Source organism: Mastomys coucha, unplaced genomic scaffold (genome assembly GCF_008632895.1).
Source record: "Mastomys coucha isolate ucsf_1 unplaced genomic scaffold, UCSF_Mcou_1 pScaffold7, whole genome shotgun sequence".
Taxonomy (NCBI): domain Eukaryota; kingdom Metazoa; phylum Chordata; class Mammalia; order Rodentia; family Muridae; genus Mastomys; species Mastomys coucha.
The window spans coordinates 63,833,371-63,857,254 of record NW_022196913.1 but is presented as its reverse complement, the minus strand read 5'-3'; the positions used below and the strand labels follow the sequence as shown (position 1 = coordinate 63,857,254).

The following is a 23,884-nucleotide window of genomic DNA, read 5'->3' as shown; positions in this document are numbered from 1 at the left end:
ACACTAGCAGATCAGCTGACAGAAATGAGAGGACCAGAGTTGACAGTTTAACTTGCATTTAACCCAGGTGGAATCTCAGATTTACCACTTCAGTTTTCAGTGACCTTGTGGGACTCGTGTTCTGTGAATAACAAGAGCTTTTCGTATGTGCACATGCATGTGCCAACATTCGTATGTTCCTATATCTACACCAGTAGTTACTCACAAATGTATAAAAAAAATAGCATGTACCAATACACAAATATGCAACCTATGGGTTTAGGGATGATTTAATTTTCCCCTTTGAGTCTCAGAGTGTTTTTATAACATTGTTTTTTACCGTAAAAACATTTAAAGTGGACAAAAGCCAAGCCAACCGCGTGGGTTGATAACAGTTGGACATGTGTCTGGAGTTTTGGAAACTGCTGGCTTTCTTTTTAAGAAGGTTGGCCAGCATGTGTCCTTCAGGGTTATTCCCTAGACAAGTCATCTGACCTTCCAATGTTTTAGTTGGATTTAAGAAGAAGTTGGAATAACATCAGGCCTTGCATGAATGTGTACATTAACATACTGTATTCCAGGCAGATACGTTAGTCCCTTAGGCTCCTACAACTGTGGTCTTTCAGAGTGCTGACTTTGAGCTGAGTTACATTCAAATCAAATTCCTATCTGACACTGTAAGTCCCTGTGTGACTGTATGGCAGATGGCCCATCTAAAGAGGTGACTATGGATGGATGAGGTATAGGGTAGAGCCCTGATCCAATAGGTCTCTTTCCAAAAGAGACAGTGGGGCTGCTTTCTGCATGGACACACAGTAGGGTGGCCATCGCCAGTAAATCACGAAGATAACCCTGAGCTGTCTTGGCACTCTAACTTTGACCCTCCAGACTGTGACAGAATATTTCTGGAGTTTAAGCCACCCAGCCCGTAGTATTGCGAGATGGCAATCTAGGCAAATCTAGTTGGTTCAGTCCATTGATTGACCGGCTTTCTACTTATAACCCCTGCCAGTCCTTGTGTCTTCAGACCAAGGTGCAGAAGGTCTTGTACCTTGTGCTTTTCCTTAAACCCCTCTACACCCTAGTGGGCAGTCTTTCATGCAAATCTGTCTCCATCACACAACTTCAGTGCACTGCTGTCCCCGTCTAAGACAACCACAGGATACAGAAAAATATGAGAGTCGTTAAAAAGACCTTTGTAAAAGCTTGGTAATCCGAGACTTGTTATCCTGACAGAAACACAGATTCCCAAGACTCTTAATGGACTGGTTATGACGTCATACTCTCGGGGCCATTGTCCTAACAAGTGGAATCAGAATGGCTGTCACATTACTGCCTTGATTTGGCTCTATTGACACCATGACCACATTAGTAAAGTGAAGTCCCTTTCCATCTGCTCAGAACAAAAACCTATCAATATTATATTTTCTTCCCATATTTCAAGCACCTCTGTAATGTTTGACTCTATTTTATTTTTGTCTTTCCTCCCATCTTGGTTCCATTTGCTGAAAAGTCTTCATTGTTCCAGGGGTCAGGAAAAATGGGCGGAGGGGTGAGGTGGGGGACTTGTTTAGAAGTGGTTGCCCAGCAACCCATCTTCCTTATTCCAAGGACAGGAGGCAATTTGCATTTGGGGAAAGAAGGAGGAGAAAAGAAAAGCTTCCCTTCTTCCGAGTGTCGGGCTGGGAATATTTGCTTGACCACTCCGCAGTGGAGCCTGCTTTCCTCTGAGAACTCCCCCTGGGTGGCCATCCTTTGCAGCCAGCCCTGTGTATACTAACTCAGGAGAGCTGCCCTCTTCCAAGGTGCTCCCAAAGTGCCTGGGGCAGCGAGTGGCTCTGAGCACTGCCAAGATGCAGCCCCCAGGCAGCTCGAGGACAGAGCTCAGGACATCCTGGTCTCATTTAAGGGACTGTTTCTTTCCCACAGTGCTCTCGTCCTTTGTAGCATTCTTTTCTGGACATGTGCCACACCCAGGCCATGTCCAAGCCTGCTTCCCTTAACCCCCAAGCTGCTGGTGGGCTCTGGAACCTGCTTTGGGAAAGCCAGAGCCAGTAGGCTTGTGGCAAAGGCAACAGACACAAGCTTCTACCTACACCGGTATTCTTAGTTGGTCTACAAGAGGTGGAGGGGAGGGGAAGGGAGGTTGCCTTCTAAATCCAGAGGGAAAGTCAAGGGGGTTGGTGTCTGGGGAAATGGCCATCCCACACCATAGACCACAGACCTCACACATACCTTCCACTGCCTCAGCGTCCATGCTGGTATAAACAGAAGGTGCTAACTTTTAATAAGAGAGTTGTGGAAGGCAGAAAGAGTATAGTCCGGAATGCTTCTAAGTGGTAGGAAGAAAGAGGACAGGAAGGAGAGGAGAAGAAGATGGTAGAGTAGGAAGAAAAGGAAAAGAGGAGGATGAAGAGGAAAAAGGAGAAGAAAGAGAGGAGATAATTCCCAAGCTTTATGGAGACAAGACATTGAACTCTCTGTAAATGACAATCTCTAAGACTGAGGCATTTGCAAATCACACCAGCACTGTTCAGCTTACTGTAAATACCGCCAGGTAACAAGAAGACACACACCCTCCGGTTGGTGTTTAGAGATGTCAGTCTCGTGGCAGAGGCCCTGCTGAGCATGGGTAATTCTGATCTGCACGACCCACGTGTGACAGCATATATGGCTGTCACTGTGGAGGGAAGGCTTGGACACCTTGTGATTCCTTTGTCATGTCCTATTATTGCATGTGCATGGACCCCTAAAACAAAAAGACTTTTGGAGTCCCAAAAGTCTGGCTTAGGACTAAACACATTTCCTTGGCTAATGCAGGGATAGTGTCCAGATAGGAAAAGATGGAAGACAACACCATCTAATCCTCTTATGGGTATGGCTGGGAGGTGGAACGGATCTGGAGGAAAACTCTGAGTCATCCATGGGGCTTGGTCATGCACAGGAGATAAAGAAATGAATATTTTAAAATATTAGTAAGCAGGACTTGGCCTTCTGCAGAACACAATTTGCAGCTCCCCCTCCTCTATGTACCCCTTTCTCTCTCCCTCTCTCCCTGTACCTCCCTCCTACTACTAGCTTTATAAGTCTTTTAAATTCTCTAAGAACTTATCTCAAGTCTTTTCTTCGAGGGAAAGAGTTGGTTTGTTGTTGTTTGGGGTTTTTTTGCATTTAATTAGTGGAACCTAAAATTAGCTTGGAATTGTAGAGCTAAATGTCTGGATCCCACAAGCACCGTTTGCCTTTTGTCGGTAAGGCCTCTGAAATGGAGCTCCAGAGGGGCCCCTGTTTTTCCTGGTCTTCTGTGTGGTACTCAATGCTCATAAATCATGATATACCACACTCAGTGTTCAGATTACCACAGGGGGTTACCCTCATTGATGAGGGGAAGGCTCTGCTTGCTAGCAAGCCCACTTTGTTTCTTACTTGAAAGGTAAGAGGTCTGTGTTTGGAAGTGAGGAGTCTGGAATGTAACGTTCGGGTTCACACAGACTCCCTGGGTTAGTCTCGTTAGTGTCACTGGAACAACATGCCTGATAGGATCCTCCATGCTAAGAGAGATTTGGTTGGGTTAGCAGAAAGATTTCAACGGGTCTCTCTCAGTCCCTCTTGGCAAGCAAGGAATGGAGCAGCACTCCTGGTGGTGGCTTCTCATGTGCACACCACAGTCTATGAAGGCTGTAACTGAAAGCAGAAGCCTATACCACATGACCTACCTTGCCATGAAAATGGCATCAGAAGCTGAGCACTCAAAATGCTCATGCTTGCAGAGGACTTTCAGAGCCACAGGTAAATGTAGCGCATTCCCGTTTAGTTCTCTTTGTATTTCTGAAGGAGAATTTGAGGATATATATATCATCTTCTGGTACAGAGTGGGCAATAAGGAAAGACCATCATGGCCAAAGGCACCCTGGGACGAATGTTGCCTCTGTGGATGAGCTGTTGAGTTTTGCTCTGAGCTTGGAGAATAGAGAGGCATCACCTGGCAAGCTGCTGAATCGAGTGTAATCTTGCTTACCGTTTTCCCATCTCTCTCAGCCTTTGCACCTCATGGCTCCCAGTCATTTGTATCTCAAGACAGTCAACACTGGAGTATTCCCTTTTCCGGGATGCAGAGAAGCTGTTAGGCACGGTCCTTGAATTACTTAAGCAGTCCTGTTATACATCAATGAGATGCTAGCACTGTGCAGAACACACACCCCCACACCCCAATGCTACTGGAGGCTCTGGTGGAGTTTGGCAAGCCTGAAAGAAGCATGAAGACCGTGCAGCCTTGGCTCACTGCAGAGAGAGTTAGAATCACAGAACTGATCAAACTTCCTTGTGCTCCAAAGACCAGTAGCTGGTACTGTCTTTCTGTTTGGGCCAAAGTACGTTTATAGAAATGAGGGTATCATAGCTAGCTATGAGAGTCTAAGTCTAAATCACATAAACCTCCACACACTAGGGCTGGAGAGATGGCTCAGCGGTTAAGAGCACTGAATGCTCTTCCGAAGGTCCTGAGTTCAATTTCCAGCAACCACATGGTGGCTCACAAGTATCTGTAATGGAATCCAATGCCCTCTTCTGGTGTGTCTGGAGACAGCTACAGTGTGCTCATATACATAAAAAATAAATAAATCTTTTTTAAGAAATCCCCCAAACTAAAGAAAATAGAAGCACATTAATGATGCTTTAAACATTCTCATTGGCAACCGTTATACACTATACAATGAGACTATGAAAGTGTAGCAATGTTTTGCACCATTGTATTAGTACAAGCGCCTCCTCTCAGAGATGCTCTGTGCAGGCTTCCCAGCACTCAAGTCCAGCCCAACTCTTTCCCCCTTAAAGGTTTTTACAGCCCCCAGTGTGTTTGTCCCATACCACTCACTGTAGTATCTGGCGTGTATCTATGGATTATTTGTCAGTGCAAGATTCTCTACAAGGCTATGATGCCTTTTGTCCACCTTTTCGTCCCTAACACCCAGCATGGTATCTGTTGGCTGAGTTTCAGCAATCCTCTCTGCTTTATCCAGAATGTTTGGCAGTCTCGGAAAGGCGGGGCGAAGTGACACCCTCTTTGAATGGAAAGGCCCATCTTATAAAGAGGTGTGCACCTGGAGCCATAGCTCACTGACAGTCCAGCCCTTACCCCTGAACATGGTAAGCTTAGTATTCTGGCAGGCAGCAGGAGCAACGGAATGGGTGGAGTGAAACGGAGGAGAAGGTAGGTAGAGATTGGCACAACTTCCAGAAAGTGCATTCTCACAACCAGAGTTGAGGTTTGCTCCACACTGAATCCTAACACAGGATGTACAAAGATGTCTGAGAGCTGCTCGAGAGAGTAGCAATGATGGAGGGGGCTCATAAAAATGAAGCTATGACAAATAAACCACCTGGATCCTTATAGGTGTCCTAGTGGGAGAGAAGCTAAGGGACAGCCTTGGACAGGCAGTATACTGGTTTCAAATGTGCTCTTGGCAAGGGTCCTTGTAGCGTGGAGAGGTGAAGAAATACGGGCTGAACTCAGCTAATCAAGCTGAGCGTGCGCATGCCCTGTTTAACACCAGGCTGTCCAACCTGAGCGTGCGCATGCCCTGTTTAAACACCAGGCTGGTCAGCCTGAGCGTGCGCATGCCCTGTTTAACACCAGGCAGTCCAGCCTGAGCGTGCGCATGCCCTGTTTAACACCAGGCTGCCCAGTGTCCGCTCCCTCTTATGCCGTTGATTTGTGAAATATCTTCTTCCTATGTTCACATATAATTACAGCAATGAAAGCTCATATGATAACAGCCCCATTGCTAGCCTGGCAGTGCCTGTGGTGCACGGATTCACACAGATCTGACACAAATACTAGTGCTACTAAAATGTGAAAGTTGAAGGAGTTGAGTCTTTAGAATTCCGGGAATTCATTCAGTCTTAGCTGCAGGGTCTTCCGGGTTTGACTGCCTTGCGTCCCATGTCCTTGCAGCAGGTCCTGACGGATGCTCCTAGCTAGTAGACATTCATGGCACCTGTGTAATGAGCGTTGCTGAATGGTGTTCAAGCACAGGGCTACTGAACCGGTAACACAGACCCTGGAGGCTTTGATTCACAGCGATTGTATGAACATGGATTGCACATACGCTTTATTCATCTCTGAGTCCAGTGTTTCTTTCAGCTGTTAACGTGGGCAGCAAACTGAAGTGGCATCAGCAGAATCTCCAAAGATAATACATTTATAACCTGTGACTTAATGTCATGTCACCGCTGCTGCACGTATTCCAAAACATCCTTTCCACTTATCACTTTATATCCACCCCCAGGTCCCATTTAGTGTTTTAATGATACCACACATCACAATTTAAGATGCATAGCTCCACTTCTACGTGATAGTATTTTTTTAATCTCATCTATTTTATTTTAATGTTTTAAATGTTACATTGTAGCAGGAGTCTCCAGTCCTTTCCAAAGTGCTGCAGACCTGAGCCCTGTCCTTCGTTGCCCAAATCTAGCATATTCTACACTGTGTGCGGCTTATCCCGTGGCTGCTTCCTTTTGTGGTGTGTGTTTCACCCTTAGACAAATTGTTAGACTCAATGTGGCTGACAGTGGTAAGAGATAGTAGTTGTTGGCTAACCTCAAAGAGCAAGGGAGGCACGTTACATGGGATGTTAGAATGTGCTCTCAGTTGGGCTGCCAATGCTGACATGGCTCAGCAATTAAGAGCACTGAATTGCTCTTGCAGAGGACCAGAGTTCAGTTCCTAGGGCCTACATGGTTGCTCACAACTGTTCTAACTCCAGTTCCAGGGTTTCTGATGCCCTCTTCTGGCTTCCACAGGCACTACATGCAAGAGGTGCATACCTACATACTTGCACACAAACACGAGCACACTTCAATAAAAATAAATAAGTCTTAAAAATAAGTTGTTGTTGTTTTTATCTTAAAGTGTTTGCAGTGGCAGTGGTTGAGGTTGCCAGAAAGGGCATGGGCAAGAAACATGGAGCATGAATCCATAGGCAGTCAGGGCTCTGAACTAGTCCTTTAACCCTGTGGGAAAATTTCTCACATATCACCTTAGTAGGGGAGAACAGAGCAATATTATATAAGAGTGGACGTATGTCTATTATATAAGAGTGGCATGTTGTAGCATAGACATGGGAGATGCAAAGGGAAACTAAGTTTGGTGAGCCAAGAGCAATCTTGAAATCTTCCAAAAAGGCCCAAGTCAGTGTTCCCACCCCTGAGAACCCATCATCCACTCAGTCTGATTTATCTAAGAGAGCCACATTCTAAACTACTGTTCACCAATGGCAATGAGAGTCCTGAGGACAAGTCTCACATTCCCATGTTGTATTTCTCATGGTGCCTGTGGCTCTGCCTAGGGAATGGCATGATTAGAAGGTGTGACCTGTTGGAGTAGTGTGACCTTGTTGGAGTAGGTGCGTCACTGTGGGTGTGGGCTGTAAGACCCTAGCTGCCTGGAAGTCAGTATTCTGCTAGCAGCCTTCAGATGAAGATGTAGAACTCTCAGCTCCTCCTGCACCATGCCTGCCTGGATGCTGCCATGCTCCTGCCTTGATGATAATGGACTGAACCTCTGAACCTGTAAGCCAGCTCCAATTAAATGTTGTCTTTATAAGAGTTGCCTTGGTCATGGTGTCTATTCACAGCAGTAAAACCCTAACTAAGACAGTGTCCTCGTGACAGCATGAGGCAACAGGCAGAACAGACATTTCCACTTTGGTAAACTTGAAAATAAGGGTCAGGGAAGTTGATCTAATGAGCTGAATTCACATCGTGCTGTGGACACACAACAGAGGAACAAACAGATCCAGATCTCTGTGTGATGGATGGTTCATGTATCAGATTTAGAAAGGACTTAAAGTCACCTTGTAATGACCTTGAAGGTTACCCCCTTTTCACTACCTGGGGGTAAGGAGTAACCTCAAAAGACACCAGGACACCTCAGGAGGTGACTTTGCCTCTCTGAATACTATTTTCTTCGTCTGCATCATCAAAACACAGGTGTTGGAGGGGCTGCACATCTGTGATTTCAGATGCCAAGGCAAGAAGATGAAGAAGTGAAGGGCAGCTTGGGCTGGCTAGCTACGTGGTAAGACTTTGTCCCAAAAATCAAAGTGCCAAAACAAAAGCAAGTGGTTGAGCTGGCACCATTTCAAGCTGAGATATTAAGGTAGAACGAATACCCTTCCTTCCAAGATCCAAAACCGGCTCTCTGATGCACTAAGAGGAGATTTCTTCATTACAGTGAAGTCTACTGAGTTTTCTAGAGAGAACCTGCTGCGTGTTAGAAGAGAGCTGTGAGGAATTTAGCCGTAAACTGAAGGAGGCCAAAAGACCATTCATACCCGGCTTAGCTGGCCCAGGTTTCTCTTTGCTCTCCACACAGGCCACCCATCCCTCCAAACCCATTCAAAACAGGAAGGTTCTTGGGCTGTGCGCAAAGGCCACGCACGAGGCCCCATCCTCCGCAGCCCCCGCGGCTGCATCCCGTCATCAGAAACATGTGAATGAACCAAATTATCTCCAGGGCTCAGGGCGTGGGCCACATAGCCAGGCTCCACCGTCAAAGGATCCAGCGTCATGTTCTCCACCCCCTTATGTGAAGGCTGGTGCTGTCGTAGGGTGCTGAGGGAGGCAGCCAGCCTGGAAGTGCCATGTAGGGAAGAAACTGTTCCGTTTCGGTGTTCGGCTTCTAAAATAACTGCTAATAAAAAGCCTTCGTACTGTGACACTTCAATACAGACACCCACAAGGATACCTTGACAAGCTGTTTCACTCTTCGCAAGCCTTTTCTTGCGCAAGGCCCCACCAGTCACCCACACAGACACAACCCTGCAGCGACAGAGGCGGCCAGTAGGGGTCTGCCTAGACTGCCGGGCCGGGAGCTCAGGCCCTGCTGTTTTATCGGAAGCATCTGCATCCTTGTTCCAGCGGCGGCTTATGGTGTGTCTCACTCACAACGTTCAGGATGTCTAGGACAATAGATACCTAGAGAATGAGCCACACTCACCTCGCAGACGAGGAGAGGGGTGTGTGTGTGTGTGTGTGTGAACCTCAAGCAAGATTCATTCACAAACGGATCCAAATAGAAAATTTGAGGCTTAATGGCAAACCGCTCAAGGAATCTTAGCTCTGATGGTAGGCAGCAGGGTGTGGCTGAACGGTACTGACTAAAATCCAAAGACCGTTTTCGCGGGAAGTCCTAAAGCTGTATTATGGCCATGATGCCATCTCCACCAGGAAAGTAAAGGATCATATCTGAGAGAATTTTTAATAGCACGTGGCCTTTCCCCACTGATGGGGCTACTGGCTGGGTGCAAGCTAGGCTCCTACTCCCTGAAATCCTAGCTTTCTGAAATTCTTATTTTGAAGCAGGTGCTCATTAAGCTGCATGGCTGGGCTTGAGCTCCTCCTGTAGCCCAGGCAGGTCTTCACCTTCCTCTCCTCACACTTTGGACTTCCAGGTAGGGAGGGTTACAAGCCTGTGACACAAGCCTGTCTTCTTTGGCCAGTTTCTGAAGCTTGATAACCAAGAGCAATCGCACAGTTACGATTTAAATCAAGGCGTGGAGGTCCAGGGAGAAGTTTTCAAAATGAACAAGCAAATGAGCCCCAGGTATCCGTGCCTGTGGTCAAGTTTGAAAATGTTTGTGGTGAGGAGCGCGTAAGGTCATATGTTCAAGAGAGATCTTTCTCATCAGAGCTCAGAAGGGATTTGTTTAATAATTCTTTTACCTGCCCCCCTTTGTGTATATGTATGCACATCTGTGTTTGTGTGTGCGTGTTTGTCTGTATTCATTCGTGTGGAGGCCAGGGGTCAATTTTGATATGCCTCAAGTCCAGCCCACCTTTTATTGTTATGGTCGCTGCTGCTGCTGCTATTTCAATCAAGGTTTGCAACAAGAGTTAGCCTGGGTCTCAGCGATTAGGTTAAGGTGGCCGGCCTGAGGTCTCCGGCTTCCGAGGGTGAGTTCATAAAAGTGTACCATGCCCAGCTTTCCCCCTGTCTTTCCTTTAAACACAGAATAAGGGGATCAGACTCTGTTCCTCATGCCTACCAGGCAAACATATCACTGGTTTATCTAATATATATAATATATATATATATATATATATATATATATATATATATATATATAAAATCTAAGGTCCTTCAACCTTAGATAAATATTTTTCTGGAGCCCAATGTATGCCTCACTCTGTCTGTCTGGAAAGTGACATTTCTCAGACTCTCTATAAGCTTCTGTTAAGCTGTGTTCATCACAGGCTGGCCAGCGTGTGAAGCCCCTGTCACACAGCAGAGGACAAATACTGGTGTGTTAATGTTGTCACCTTCGTCCAGTGCTAGGATAGATTGCTGTGATGATCTCGGTCAACTCTGGAGTTGCTGACAGGTGGACAGATAGAGCAGGGACAGGTCTGAAATAACCTCTTGAGGACCGATGTTATCAGAACCAAGGGGTTGACTCATGGCCTGCTTGGGGGCTCCACAACTTCTGGCCCGTGCACCGAGCGCAGTGAGCAGCAGCCTTGTTTTGGAAGAAGAATATAGGTCATTCTTTTCTGAAAGCTCTTTTTAGCGTCATCAGCAAGAATCCAGTACATGTGTGGCACTTGGAGTTTAACATCAGAGCGTGTGTGCTGCACATGAGAACCCTTTGGCATTAAGTATGGAGTTTTTAAGGTTACTAACAACCCTACCTGATACTTTTCTCCCTTTAAAACTCAGCCAAAGTCTAATTTATTCCTCCATAGGATTTTATAGATCTCCTCCTTCGCCTCCTCCAAATTCAGTTTTTTTCTATACAGCATGTATCTCCCTGCTTAATATCAGACTGAATCATTCATGTGTCTTCCTTCTCCCAGGGAGATTTTCTTTAGGGAACAGAACAGGTCCTGCAGAAACACTGTTAAGAAGTGTATATGGGGGCTGAAGAGATGGCTCAGTGGTTAAGAGCACTGACTGCTCTTCCAGAGGTCCTGAGTTCAATTCCCAGCAACCACATGGTGGCTTACAACCATCGGATGCCCTCTTCTAGTGTGTCTGAGGACAGCTACAGTATACTCATATAAATAAATCTTAAAAAATAAAAATAAAAAAGAAGTGTATATGAAATGCTATCTTAAGTTAATCTAGCCATTCATCTGCACAGAGCTTCCCAGGCATGAGCGTAGAACAAAAGCCGAGAGACTTCTGAGATGCAGGAGACACACTGATATTTTCTGCCCACACGATTTTCCAGTGCCTTCTTGAACCAGTTCATGTTTGAGCCTGAGAAACTTCTCAGAGTAGCAACAAGGCTGAGATAATTCCCCCGTTCACTGCTCACTGGAGATGGAGCAGAATCTCTCCTACTTAAGTAATAATCCTGTGTGGGCAGAAAAACTTTAATTGTAGAAGTATTATGTAAATGTAAGTTATTTAATTAAAAAGGAGGTGGGGGGAGCCTTCACAGGAAGTAGCTGTTTTAAAAAAAATAAATGATGAGAGAATTTTGTTTCTCTTTACTGCAGATTGTAAGTAGCTCACTGATGGGCCTTGAGATGACACGTCCATCACAGAGAGGGAGCAACCGCCTTCTGCTTTCAGGAAAGATGAAGTAATGGAGATGAGCCCTTCTCCCCGCCAAGCAACCTAAAAATAAACTGTTTCCACGCTACTCAATAAACGTAAGGATGGCTAGTATTCCTTGAGAGGTAAGTGGTCACGGGGAGTCAAAAGAGTGCTCAAGTCTAGTTCTCTGAAAGTTCCGAAAGATGGCTCATCTTCACATCAACTTGATTACTCTGGGGGCTCTCAGGGAGATTGTTAGAGCAAGGCCCTGGGTGTGTCTGTGGGGACTTAGCAGAGAGTTTAGCTAAGGCCAGAAGGTCGGCTCTGACTGGATAGAACCTTTCTGCAGGCTGCAGCCCTGGCTTAAATAAAAGGGAAGGAAGGAAAAGCCAGGATATAGGTCTTAGACTGTCTCTCTGTCTGTCTGTCTGTCTCTGTGTCTCTTTTTGTCTCTCTGTCTCTCTCTGTGTGTTTCTCTCTGTGTCTCTCTGTCTCTGTCTCTCTCTGTCTCTGTCTCTCTCTGTCTCTCTCTGTCTCTCTCTGTCTCTGTCTCTCTCTCTCTCTCCCTCTCTCTCTCTCTCTCTGTCTCTCTCTGTCTCTGTCTCTCTCTGTCTCTCTCTCTCCCTCTCTCTCTCTCTCTCTCTCTCTCTCTCTCTCTCTCTCTCAGTCTCATTTGTGTATTTCTTTACCTGCCACCACCTTTTCCTTTCTATTCTTTTTTTCCCATCACACTGTGATCTGACATGGCATGTGCCCCCACCAAGATGTACCAAACTCACTGAAGCACCAGCTTGCCCATGAGAACGAAGTCCTTGGAGAATACATGAAAGGCTGGACACTACAGCACCAGGTGCTCACACCGGGCAAGGAGAACTGCTGGCTCCCACAGAGTTGCTTCCAAGTGTCTGGTGGTAGGCCCTAAAGTTGCCAACACTCTTAACCTTGTCCGGGAAATTTCAAAAATCAACAGATAAAATATAAAAGTATCCTCATGAGATGTAGCTGCATGCCTGAACAGAGGTCAGAAATCTTTCTAGAAACACAAGACCACTGAGCATTCGATAAGGAAAAGACACAAGGTGGCTTCCCATCCAAAATGTCCAGAAAGATACGCACCACAATGAAGAGAAAATGGAATCGACTGAGATTTATGCAGAATTCATGCAGGCCGTCAGGGAAACACCTGAAATATTCACTGTGACTGTCTCATCTTTTGAAATGCTAGTGACATGGCTGGGATAGGAAAAGGCTCCTGCTGAGCCTTTGGAAGTGATAAACAGGAAGGATGGATGGAGAGACTGATGGGAACACAGCAAAGCCAGACCCTGCAGGGGAGTTTAGCAAGATGGAGGACACAGCAGCTGAAACCTTCCCAAGCAGAAGGGTCAGAGAAAGGGGACTGAAGACCGCATGCAGTGCTCGCTGATCTGTGTGATGGGGAGGGACACAAGAGATGTCTGAAACCGAGAAAGACCCAAGCTGATGTAAACTGCAAGGCACAAAATCCAAGAATTCAGGAAGGGACTCAGGAGGCACATCATGGTCAAACTGTCCAAGACCAGGAGAATTTTAGATGTCAGAGGAAAAGCCTCTGCATGTGAAGGACCAAAGACTCCCATCCCAGGACTTCTGTCTGAATCTAAGGCTGTGAGCCAGTTTGATGTATTTCTCTCCAAAACATTTCCAAGGAAGCAACTCCAGAACAGAGACTATTGGAACATAGGGTCAGTGTGGCAGGTTTCTTAGGCCAAAGCCATTCCCTTTTGCCCTCCCCTCCCCCTCCTCATTTTCCGATCCCAACTTGCCCTTTCATTTTAACACACCTCCGGCCAACAGGGGAAAACATACAAATTTTAAAGTGAGGTGTTGGAGGAAAGATTGTTTCTGGTGGGCACAGGCTTGTGGTTTTTACAAGGTCCCCTTCTACCTCCTCAGACCTCACCTTTGACATTTGGGATCACAGCAGCCAAATAAAGGCAGGAGGGCACAACTGTGGGAACTTGGTTTCTGTGGCTCCAAGATCGGAAGGTCTCGGAGTCCGTCAGAACTGCCTTCCAGTTGGTTCCTGTTTCATGAGCAAAGCAACCCTTACCTGCTTGGCTGCCGTCAGGAACACGCTGATGCCTTTGGGCAAATACATTTCTCACTGGCATGATCACTTGAAACTAGAGACATGAAGGCTGTGACTAACACTTAAGATGGTAACACTGACCCTCCTTCTTCTACAGCCTCTCTGGCTCTTGGTGTCAGCTTCCAGGAGCATGGGCTGAGCCTTGTCACACAGGTTGCCAACCGAGGACTGAGGCCTGAGAGCTTCACGTATGGAGTGTGGGAGGAGAAAGCACCTGGTAAGACGACCTCCTGGCACTCAAAGGGGTCTTCTCACCTGTCCAAGAAACTGGGAGGAGCCGACTATTCCAGCATCTCTCCTACAGCAAGGAGCATGCAGCACATCTGTGTACAAAATGGATGGGCGAAGAGCCTCAGGAGATGGTAGAATTTTACTCTACCCCTGCTAACATTGGCTGGAATGTGGGTGGGACAGAGGGCCTGACTGCATCTCCAGGCCAGCTCTTGTACCTCAGCTTCTGCATCTTCCTATGTTTCTTGTCAAAGGTCACCAGACCCAGTAAGATATGAAAGGCGGTGGGGAGCTCCTCCATAAAGACAATGACCTGTGACTGCGGATCTCTCTCACTGAGCTAGCTCTTTGTCAGCTCAGTGAGAATGCAATGGATGTTACTTCAGACAGAACAAGTAGCTATGGAGGTGGGGATGTTGGCCCTTGCAGGAGACTGTTTTCACAGATCCAAGGACATATCAGAATACATCTCCTGATGAAGACCCTCCCATTGCTCTTTTTCAGCTCAAAGGTTGAGTACAAAGCTATAGTTATTGCCAGCAGGACCTTATGGAATTTGCTAACAGCCCGAATCCCGTTGGGTGCCTGGCAAAGGAGTCTCTGTTCCCTGGTTAGACCCACGATGTATACCCTGCCATCTCTCCTTACTTTCTATCGTATGTCTCCCCCCATCTTTTTCCTGTTCAGGGCTTCTAGACAATAGAACTACTTAGGGTTTCCATTTTAATTCCAGGTTGAATGCTTCTCTCTGACTTTCACTCTGATTTTCCAAAGCTGCTTCTCTGTGGTTCCCAGTGTATATCTCCAGTGCAGGGCTTGTCTCATTTCAGTGGGATGTGCATGTAGAGCCCATGCGCCTTTTCTCTAGACTCCTTTTGTATTCAGTATACTGTATACTGTTTGTTTCTTAAACGTGTGCTGAATAAAAATGATTATTGAGTAAGGAAATGAATGAATGAATGAATGAATGAATGAGAGGACTCTTGCCCTTACACTCCTAAAACTCTCAAGTGTAAGTAAAAGTTCTTTAGGAAAGCTTGGATACAAACTAAACCAACTTAGAAACTTGAAGTAATTTATGCAAATCTCTTCTAATACAGAATTAGCCTGAACGCAGTGTTCTGACTCCTCGCTGGCAGACAGTTCCTCTGAACTATGCTCTAAGTGTTGGGGGGAGAGTGGAGTGGAGACAGTTTCAAAGAATAGACAATATATCATTTTTTCCCCGAGGCCACTTTAAGTAAAAGAGCCCAACTAGGAAGATCTCTAATTGTTCATCTGAAAGTCAAGAGTCATTGTGTAAGTATTTTATAGTGGCAAAGTAAATAGGGAAATGACACATACAAATGAGAGCCGAAAACACAAAAGGACGTCTTGCTTTCAGGAAGATATTGAAGTTTCCCTTGAAATGAACATTGGGTTTAGTTTCAAGTGTTCCAGACATACATCGGCAGAGGAAGCTGTCCCCTGATGGTACTCTGTGGAAGCCATCTTAGTCCTTCTGTCCTTAACTGCTAACCAGTCATCTGAGATGAGACATCTCACAGCCAGAGTTTCACCTCCCAAGGTCAGCAGGCCTGGTATCTGAGGCACACACATCCAAGCCAGTCAAACACAAACCTGACAAAGCATGGACAGAGCTGAAGCGACACACTCCTGCCCATGGTTGTCTTCATCAACAATGCTCTGAAGCAGTCTGTACAGATGCTCTCAGAGGCGGGAGACTTGCCACCTGACCCTCTCGTGTTAGAAGAGGGAAATGCATAAGAGCTAACTCTGATGGAGTGAGATGCTCTGCACTGTAATATCTATTTGGATGAACCAACGAGGGACCACAAATTTGTGAGGTACTGCCCTGTGTGTGGAAAGCAAGAGAAGAGGAAGAACTGGACCTACTTCATGCTGCATCTCAGATTAGTATTGGTAGACTGCACAATAAGAAACTAAAGTAATTTTTAGAGAGAATTTGTCTACTTACCTACGTTATTGTCTATCTAGAAATGTTTGCATTAGGTAAAAAACATTCCTTGAACACATTTGTTTTGAAGGTCAAGGTATGATAGCTATTTCTGTTTAAATTTTAAAACATTTAAAGACTTGTTTATTTTTATTTTATGTGTATAGATACTTTCCCTGCATGTATGTATATGCGCTATATGCATGCCTGGAGTCCACAGAGGCCAGAAGGCAACAAGTGTCCTGACAGGATTGAGAGTTCCCATGTGAGTGGGACACACACTGAGGTCAGCTGTAGGAACAGCAAGTTCTCTTAAGCTCAGCCACGAGCCGTCTCTCCAGTCCCTCCTGATTAGTTTTTTATCTGCTTGCCTGTTTCTTATGCTATCTAGACTCTTCTTCCAAGCTCTGTGTCAGGTCTAGTTCATTGGCCTTTGCACTCCATCATAGGCAAATAAGGGAAAGCTATGCCAAGCTATGAGATGGTTCAGTGGTTGTCTCTGGATTGGCTGGCTATCTGCTGTGTTGACTGAGAAGCTCAGCACAGCACACTGTCCCTCCTTCTTGTTGGGCAATAAACTGGTGTTGAGCATCCAGTGGTGATGTCTTAGTTCCTTGTTGGTAACACTGACATTTTGGATTCTGAACAGGGCCTTGCTTAGATAATTTTTATTCGTCTGCCTCCTTAAATGCCGAACACGGATCAACTTACTTGTCCTTCACTTTTCCCTCTTACAGACAGATGAATTAAAGGGTAGGATTTCTTATAGCTTATATAAAGCTAAAGCACAGGGCACAAGGCTCTTTAAAAGCTAGGCTCTCAAATTTGGGCCTCTCTAGTCACCAACAGATTATGTTAATTCTCCACTCATGTTAGACTCAAACATAGAAAACTACCAAAAGTGCAAATTAAGAAGAAAAGAAAAGAAAAAGAAGAATTCGATGAACCCACAGTGGCAGAGTAATGACCAGGCAGAGTGATGTCCTAGCACAATGTGACACAAATCCACTTCCGATCATCCCTGATCGTTGGGTTTTGCCAGCGGAGAGGAGGAAAAGAAAAAAGAAGGCTGGTGCAGAGAGCTGCTAATTAGAACAATCCAGAAAACAAAAATGCTAGAGTAATTTTGGGCCTACCATGCCGGGCTGCTTTCAATGAAAACTCAGCGTTCTGATTTTTCTCTTCACTGGGAGGGTGTAATTAACTCAGCTGCACCAGGCTCCAGGCTCAGCTTCCTGGTGCTGCCAGCTCCCTCATGACCAGAAACAGCTGCCACCAGCTCTTCCCACCAGCACAGAGCTGGTGCCCATCCCACAAGGCTACACTGATCACCCTACCAGCCTATGTACAAGTCACTATGAGCAGAAGGCTCAGGCACTTATTAGAGTTAGATCTTTCTTAAAGGTGAGGAATCTCTTACTTCCCAAATGAGTCAGTCCATTCTTAATTGCCATTTTCCAAGTAAGATTATCTAGGTGTGGTGGCTTCAATGAGCAATGTCCCCCATAGGCTCATGCATTTGAACATCCCCAGTTGGTGGCGCTGTTTGGCTAGACTACGGGGACTTTTAGAATGGAGAATGTTGATGGAAGAATTACATCACTGGAGGCAGGCTGTGAGACTTTACAACCACCCACTTCCAGTTTGCTCTCTCTGCTTCCTGTGTGTGAAACTGAGATATGACCTCAGGTTCCAGCTCCTGCAACACGCTTGCTACTTCCCGCTCTGCTTCCGGCTTCCTGCCATCATGGGTATCTAGCTCTCTGCAACCATGAGGCAAAATAAACTCTTCCTTCTATGAGTTGATTTTGGTCATTGTATATTATCTCAGCAACAGAAAAGCAGCTGATAGACCAGGCTATCCAACCTTCTCCCTGGTTACTGTGCCTGAAAGAGTTTCTGACTTTGGTGGGGAGCTCACATGTGATCTGGGCTGTTGAAGCAGATGGGAAGAAAATGATGAAGAAATGTTTGCAGAATATGCATCAAGGACAGAAAAGCTCATGACCTAGAGATGGTGGCCGGGCACACAAGGAGTTCTAATGGGCACACAAGGAGCTCTAAGGGGCACACAAGGAAATCTAAAGGGCACACAAGGACTACTAAAACTCATGACCTAGGGATGGTGGCCGGGCACACAAGGACTACTAAAGCTCATGACCTAGAGATGGTGGCCGGACACACAAGGAGGCACTGAAGGATTGGGATGAAGCTTATCAATGGTGGTACTTTGTGTGCAGGCAGTGGGGTGTAGGGACTCGAGAGGGGTTATTGAGTTCTTTTGAGAAACCAAGCAGTAATTCCTGCTTATCCATTTGACAGACTCAACAGTGTGTTACATGCAATACTATTTCAATAAGCAAAAAAAAAAAATGCCTTTGATGATGTTTTCATGAATCCAAAAGTGAACCATTATTTTGAAATTTTAGAAAAGACTAAACAGAATACCTAACTCATTCACCAAGTTTCCTACCCACTGTCCTGTCTTACACAATTTACCTCTTTCTCCTGGGCTGTTCATTTCCATCTAAGACTAAGACTGATGGAAAGCTGGGGGGCCTCTTCTTCATTGTGAGCAAGTGAAACAAGAGCACAAACTTTCCTACTATAGTCGAGTAATGACCACAAGCAAGTGGGATGGACTTGATAACTTTTTATAGATTATGACTATTAGTAGTAGTAGTAGTAGTATTAAAATATATGTGTATATGTATATTCCTGTGTGAGTTCATGTATACCATGTACCTGCAGATGCCCTTGAAAGTGGGAGAAGGCTTAGATCACCTGCCATTGGAGTTACAGGAGGTTGTGACCTGCCAAACCAAACCTGGGTCTCCAACAAGAGCTGTAAGTGCTCTTAACCACTGAGCCATCTCTACAGCCTCTAATCTTACTTCTGAAGCATAGTCATAACTGGGGAAATGTCAAGAATATTTAATACACAAAGAACTGAGAATTACCAGCTCCTGTAATCCATAAGTACTGCAGTACTTTTTATATTTATTATGACTTCTAAGTATATGTGCATATGTGTAGAGCTGTGTCAGTTCATGTATACCGCATGCATGTGGGTGTTCTTGAAGGTAGAAGAAGGCTTAGATCCACCCAGCATTGGGTCCAATGTCCCAAGAAGAGGGTTTCCTAACAAACGACAGTAAAAGATAGTAGGCTGTGGGGTAGACTACAAATACCACTGTTTAAATAATGCATAAATGTTAAAGATTAATTTATATACATAACGGCAGCTACTATTCTAGTATTTTCTTTTTCAAGTTTTTTTCTTTTCCTTAAAAGTGCCCAAGGCTGTTGGATTATTCGTCTACTTAGAATGTTGTACCTTACACCACTAGATAATTCTTGAATTACCTCCTCCATCCCAAACTCTGTTCCCAGTCTCCTTTGATGTTCCGTCCCTCAAGCCTTTGGAAAACCATCCAACTTCCTGGATTTTCTCATTCTAGACACTCCTTGTAAGTAGAGTCACATGATACTGGCATTTTATGCCTGACTTCCTTCTCTTAATATTATGGGGTTTTTTTTTCCTCTAGTTTTTTTTTTTTAGATTTATTTAATTTATGTGTATGAATGATTTTGTCTGTACCATATATGTGAGTGGTGCCAGCAGAAGTCAGAAGAGGGCACCAAATATCCTGAAACTGGAGTTATAGTAAGTTGTGAGACACTAAGTGGGTGCTGAGATCCAAACCCAGGTCCCCAGCAAGAACATCCAGTGTTCTTAACCACTGGGCCATCTTGCCAGCTCCTTTTTGATGTTTTAGCAATTTTCTGTGTGTTGTGCCATGGAATAAGCCTCATTCCTTTGGACTGCTGAATAACATTCTACTGATTCACCATGTTGTTTTTATCTATTTAGCAGCTGATACACATTTGCTGCCTGTGCCCTGGACTGCCCACTGCCCAACCCTACTTGCCCTTGGGGGTTGGAGATGAGGTGGTTCGGAATCAATGGCCGGTGAGAAACACTGCCGCAAGCTTGTTTAATAATCCGGGGGGGGAGGGGTGGGGCTGCTGAGATGAATCAGCAGATAAGACCACTGACTACTCTTCCAAAGGTCCTGAGTTCAAATCCCAGCAACCACATGGTGGCTCACAACCATCTGTAATGAGAACTGACACCCTCTTCTGGTGTGTCTAAAGACAGCTACAGTGTACTTATAATTATAATAATAAATAAATCTTAAAAAAAAAATAATAGTCCGGGGGGGGGCGCCCTTTATAGCCTGTACCTGTGTCCCATTGGTCCTAAATAAACACCTCTTAGGCAGCTCTTGATTGGCTGACATCGTCTACATCAGCAATCCTTGCTCTCTCAGGCAGTCTTCAATTAGGTCCTCCTGCAGCAGTTGCCTTTACAGCTGTGTGGCCCCTGGCATTTATGCAGAGGTGGCCACTGCTCTTCCTCCTACAGATATTTAAATTGCCTGTACCCTTTAGCCATCATGAACCACTCTACTAGGAGCTTTTGTATAAACAGAACTTCAGTTCTTTTGGGTAGAATTGTTAGGTTATACCGTGGCTTTACTTTGAAAGTCCTAAGAGACTGCTAAGCTGTTTTCTAAAGCACCTGCACAGGTTTGCTTTCCCACCAGCAATTGATGAGAGTTTTCATTTCCCCACATCCTCGACAGCACATACTACTGTCCGTCCATCTTTAGTACAGCATCCCAGTGGTATGAGGTGATATCTCATTGTCACTTTCCTTTGCAGTTCCCTAATGACTGGGGTGTTCAACATCTCTCCCTGTGCTTCCTGGTCCTTTTATATCATCTTTGGAACAATGTCTATTCAAATATTTTGCTTAGGTTTGAACTGAGTGTCTGATCTTTTTATTATTGAGCTTTCAACATCTGTTCTCCGAGTTGTCTTTCTAGAAACGATTCTGAGAACATTGGGTTTCACCTACTTCAGTCCTGGCACTGAGATGAAATACACCTCTGCTGATTTGCATAATAATTAAATCACAACATTTGCTGAGCTCTTTCTTTGTTCTAAGTCCTTTATTTTTTTAAAAAAGTTGTTGTTTGGACCACATGTTTCTCCTTTACATACTCATAAAGATCAACAAAACCTCACCTAGAAGAAGCACCCACCCATTTCTTCTGAAACTGGGAATCACTTATCCCAGCTTTTCTTTTCTTTCCTTCTTTCCTTCTTTCTTCCTTCCTTCCTTTCTTTCTTTCTTTCTTCCTTCCTTTCTTTCTTTCTTTCTTTCTCTCTTTCTTTCTTTTTTTGATAATTGGCTATCTTATTTATTTACATTTCAAATGTTGTCCCCCTTCCTGGTCTCCCTCTGATGCTCCCCCAACCTATCCAACTCCCCCTTACCTCTAAGAGGATGCTGTCCCCCATCCACCATTTCCTCATCCCCACTTTTCACCAAGGAAAGTAAATTTAATAAAGCAGACGTGTCTACAAAATACCAGCTGTACTTCAAATGTCTGGGAAAAGCTAGCCATTTTCAGACTCGAAACAAGTGCTGCGTCCAAGTTCTATTCTGTACCCTTGAGATTAAGATTTCTCACGTCTTCCACAAACACCAAGAAAGGTCCCCAACTTGACCTCTAAAAACTCTTCACACACCAGATAGGAGCAATGCTCATCAAAGCAACAAAGGAGAAGCCGCCACAAAACAGTCTGCAGGAGAGCATGGAGCAAGGCATAGATTCATTTTCTTAAACCAAGTGTACCAAGTTAGCAAGTGCAGCAGTTACTGAGTACAGCAAAGGTACCAAGTTACCAAGTCTAGCAATTCTGGCAGCAGGAGAGGACCTAGGAGAGGAACTGCGAAGGTTCATCTTCCAGGTAAATAATCACCAGCTGAGCAAAGGCCAAGACTGGCCCTACCCTGTTCTGGAAGGTGGCAAGTGACACACCAATGAATATTTCAAGACCATGCTAAACCACCGCTTTGCTACAGCTTCTGGGTTCCCAGAAATGTCCCCATTCATTGTATCCAAGTACGAAGACCTCTCCATTTGCAAATCTAACACACTCAGAATGTGCTAACCACAAGTAGCCAGTGGATTTGAAGCACTATCAGTCACTCTGCCCTTTTGTGATCAGATTGTTTCAGAACAGGCTGCCGGAACCTCTCCCACTGTGCACATGTGTGCAAATATTCTGCTACTATCACCCAGTGTAGTTCTATGAAGGAGTTCATACATGTCCAACCCTCAAGGTATCTAGTTAGCATCTCCCAGCATCGAACGGACGTTCGTGGCTAAATCCATGACCCCTGTGCCCTTGACCAACACCCTGTGAACACTTGATGAGGTTTCTCTTGGCAATGTGGCACAATGCTCTGGAAAATCACTGCCAAGAACAGTTTGCCCTAACACTTATGCTGAACCTATACACACCCTAGAACATGACTGTGTTTCAAGCAGCACTTTAAAGAAGTGACTTAGGGAAAATGGGACCCAGAGGATGAACTTTGATCCAGTCGGCTGGTGTCTGAAAAGGAGATTTAGAAGTGAGATCGTCCATTAAAGCTCATGCATGTAAAAATAAATAAAAATAAAGATTGTAGAGAACATGGAAAGATGACGGCCACCTGCATTCTCACGAGAGAGCCTGAGAAGTCACGCCCACTACCATAATGATCTTGGAGGTCTCCGGTACTGTGACGAATCAATTTCCACTAACCAGGGATGTTTTCTTATGCCGGCCCAAGCTCCCCCCACTTAAGATGATCTCGTTGCCTTAACAGCTACTCACCCGGTAGTAGTCGGTGCTGTACACATCCCGGGACATCCCAAAGTCCCCAATTTTCACCAGCAGGTTCTCTCCCACCAGGCAGTTCCGGGTGGCCAGGTCACGGTGCACGAAGTGTTGGGATGCCAGGTAGACCATGCCTGCTGCGATTTGCTGAGCGATGTGCAGCATCTGCGACTGCGTCAGCTCGGTGGGCGGGTTACCCTCTGCCATCAGCACCGCATCCGGCCCGTGTGCCCTGCGGGGCAACACAAGGGGCTGGAACTTCAGCTAGAAGGCTGGAAGGACCCTCAGCCTCCCCTCAACACCTGGGACTGGAGGACACTACCTGATCTGGGTGAAGAAGAGACCAGGATGCTCCAATCTATACACACTTTGATCTCTACAGATACCAAGAAAGCACCCACCTGCCTCATTTCTACTGAGTGGGATGCCAGGGTTGTGTAGGCTGGAATGGTGAGCCCCCACACCAACACATCAACATACTCATGTTTCAAGGAATTCAGGACTCTGCTCCCATCAGACATTGGCCACAGTCTCAAACTCTGAGAAGCGTAACCCAACTGAGATAAAGCAAAAGCGCCTTATGGAGGTTGGCTCTCCTTGAGTCATGATCCTAGTATCTTTGGGTCCCTACCCCTCCTCCAAGCTGTGATCCACTGAGCTGCCCTGCTCCAACACTGACAGTTGCAGATGTCCCCACCAAACCTAGACAGCTCGCCTGGTCTATGGTCAAATGTGGCTTCACGGTGTGTGTGTGACTCTTCCAGAGAGGGAGCTACAGACAGTAATACAAAGGGTGCTTTTGCGTAGCTTGGGCAAAGCTGGCTACCCCAAGAGAAAGGAAGGGAGTGGGTGTCTCCTTTTAGGGCTTGGAAACACTCGCAGCAAAGATGAAGAGGTTTTTAAAATCTGTTTTTAAAGGGGGCGACTTCATCTGTGGGTCCCAGGACTGCATTTGGGTGTTTGAAAGTGAGAGAGCCAGAATTACCCAACATTTTTAGCCTAGATCCTGCCTTCCATGAACTGTTCCTGCCCAGGGTACACCTTTATCCCCAAAGGCTGCAGACTACAATGACTCTCCCTTTTACATTTCTAAAACATGTTGTCACCAACTCCCCACCACCACCACGCCCACCTTCCCTCCACTTTCTCTGGGAGCAAGCACTGGCAGAGGTGTGGGGCGGGTCCCAGTCCACCACTATCTAACACCCTGATCTGGGAAGTGTTTGAACTTCACTAATCTGTAGTTTCCTCATTAGTCAAAGGCACAAGGGGGGGGGGGGGAGTAGGCTGGGTAATCCTT

The 23,884-nt window shown here is 45.6% G+C and overlaps 1 protein-coding gene across 6 annotated transcripts in view; it reads right to left on the bottom strand.

The window, feature by feature from the left end:
• The window catches only part of Ntrk2 (neurotrophic receptor tyrosine kinase 2), a 331,243-nt gene that overhangs the window by 39,617 nt on the left and 267,742 nt on the right, over positions 1-23,884 (bottom strand). For all 6 annotated transcript variants that reach the window (XM_031359018.1, XM_031359015.1, XM_031359013.1 and 3 more), the window contains one exon: positions 22,582-22,816. In XM_031359018.1, the coding sequence (XP_031214878.1) occupies positions 22,582-22,816 (235 nt within the window). The remainder of the gene's footprint in view (positions 1-22,581; positions 22,817-23,884) is intronic.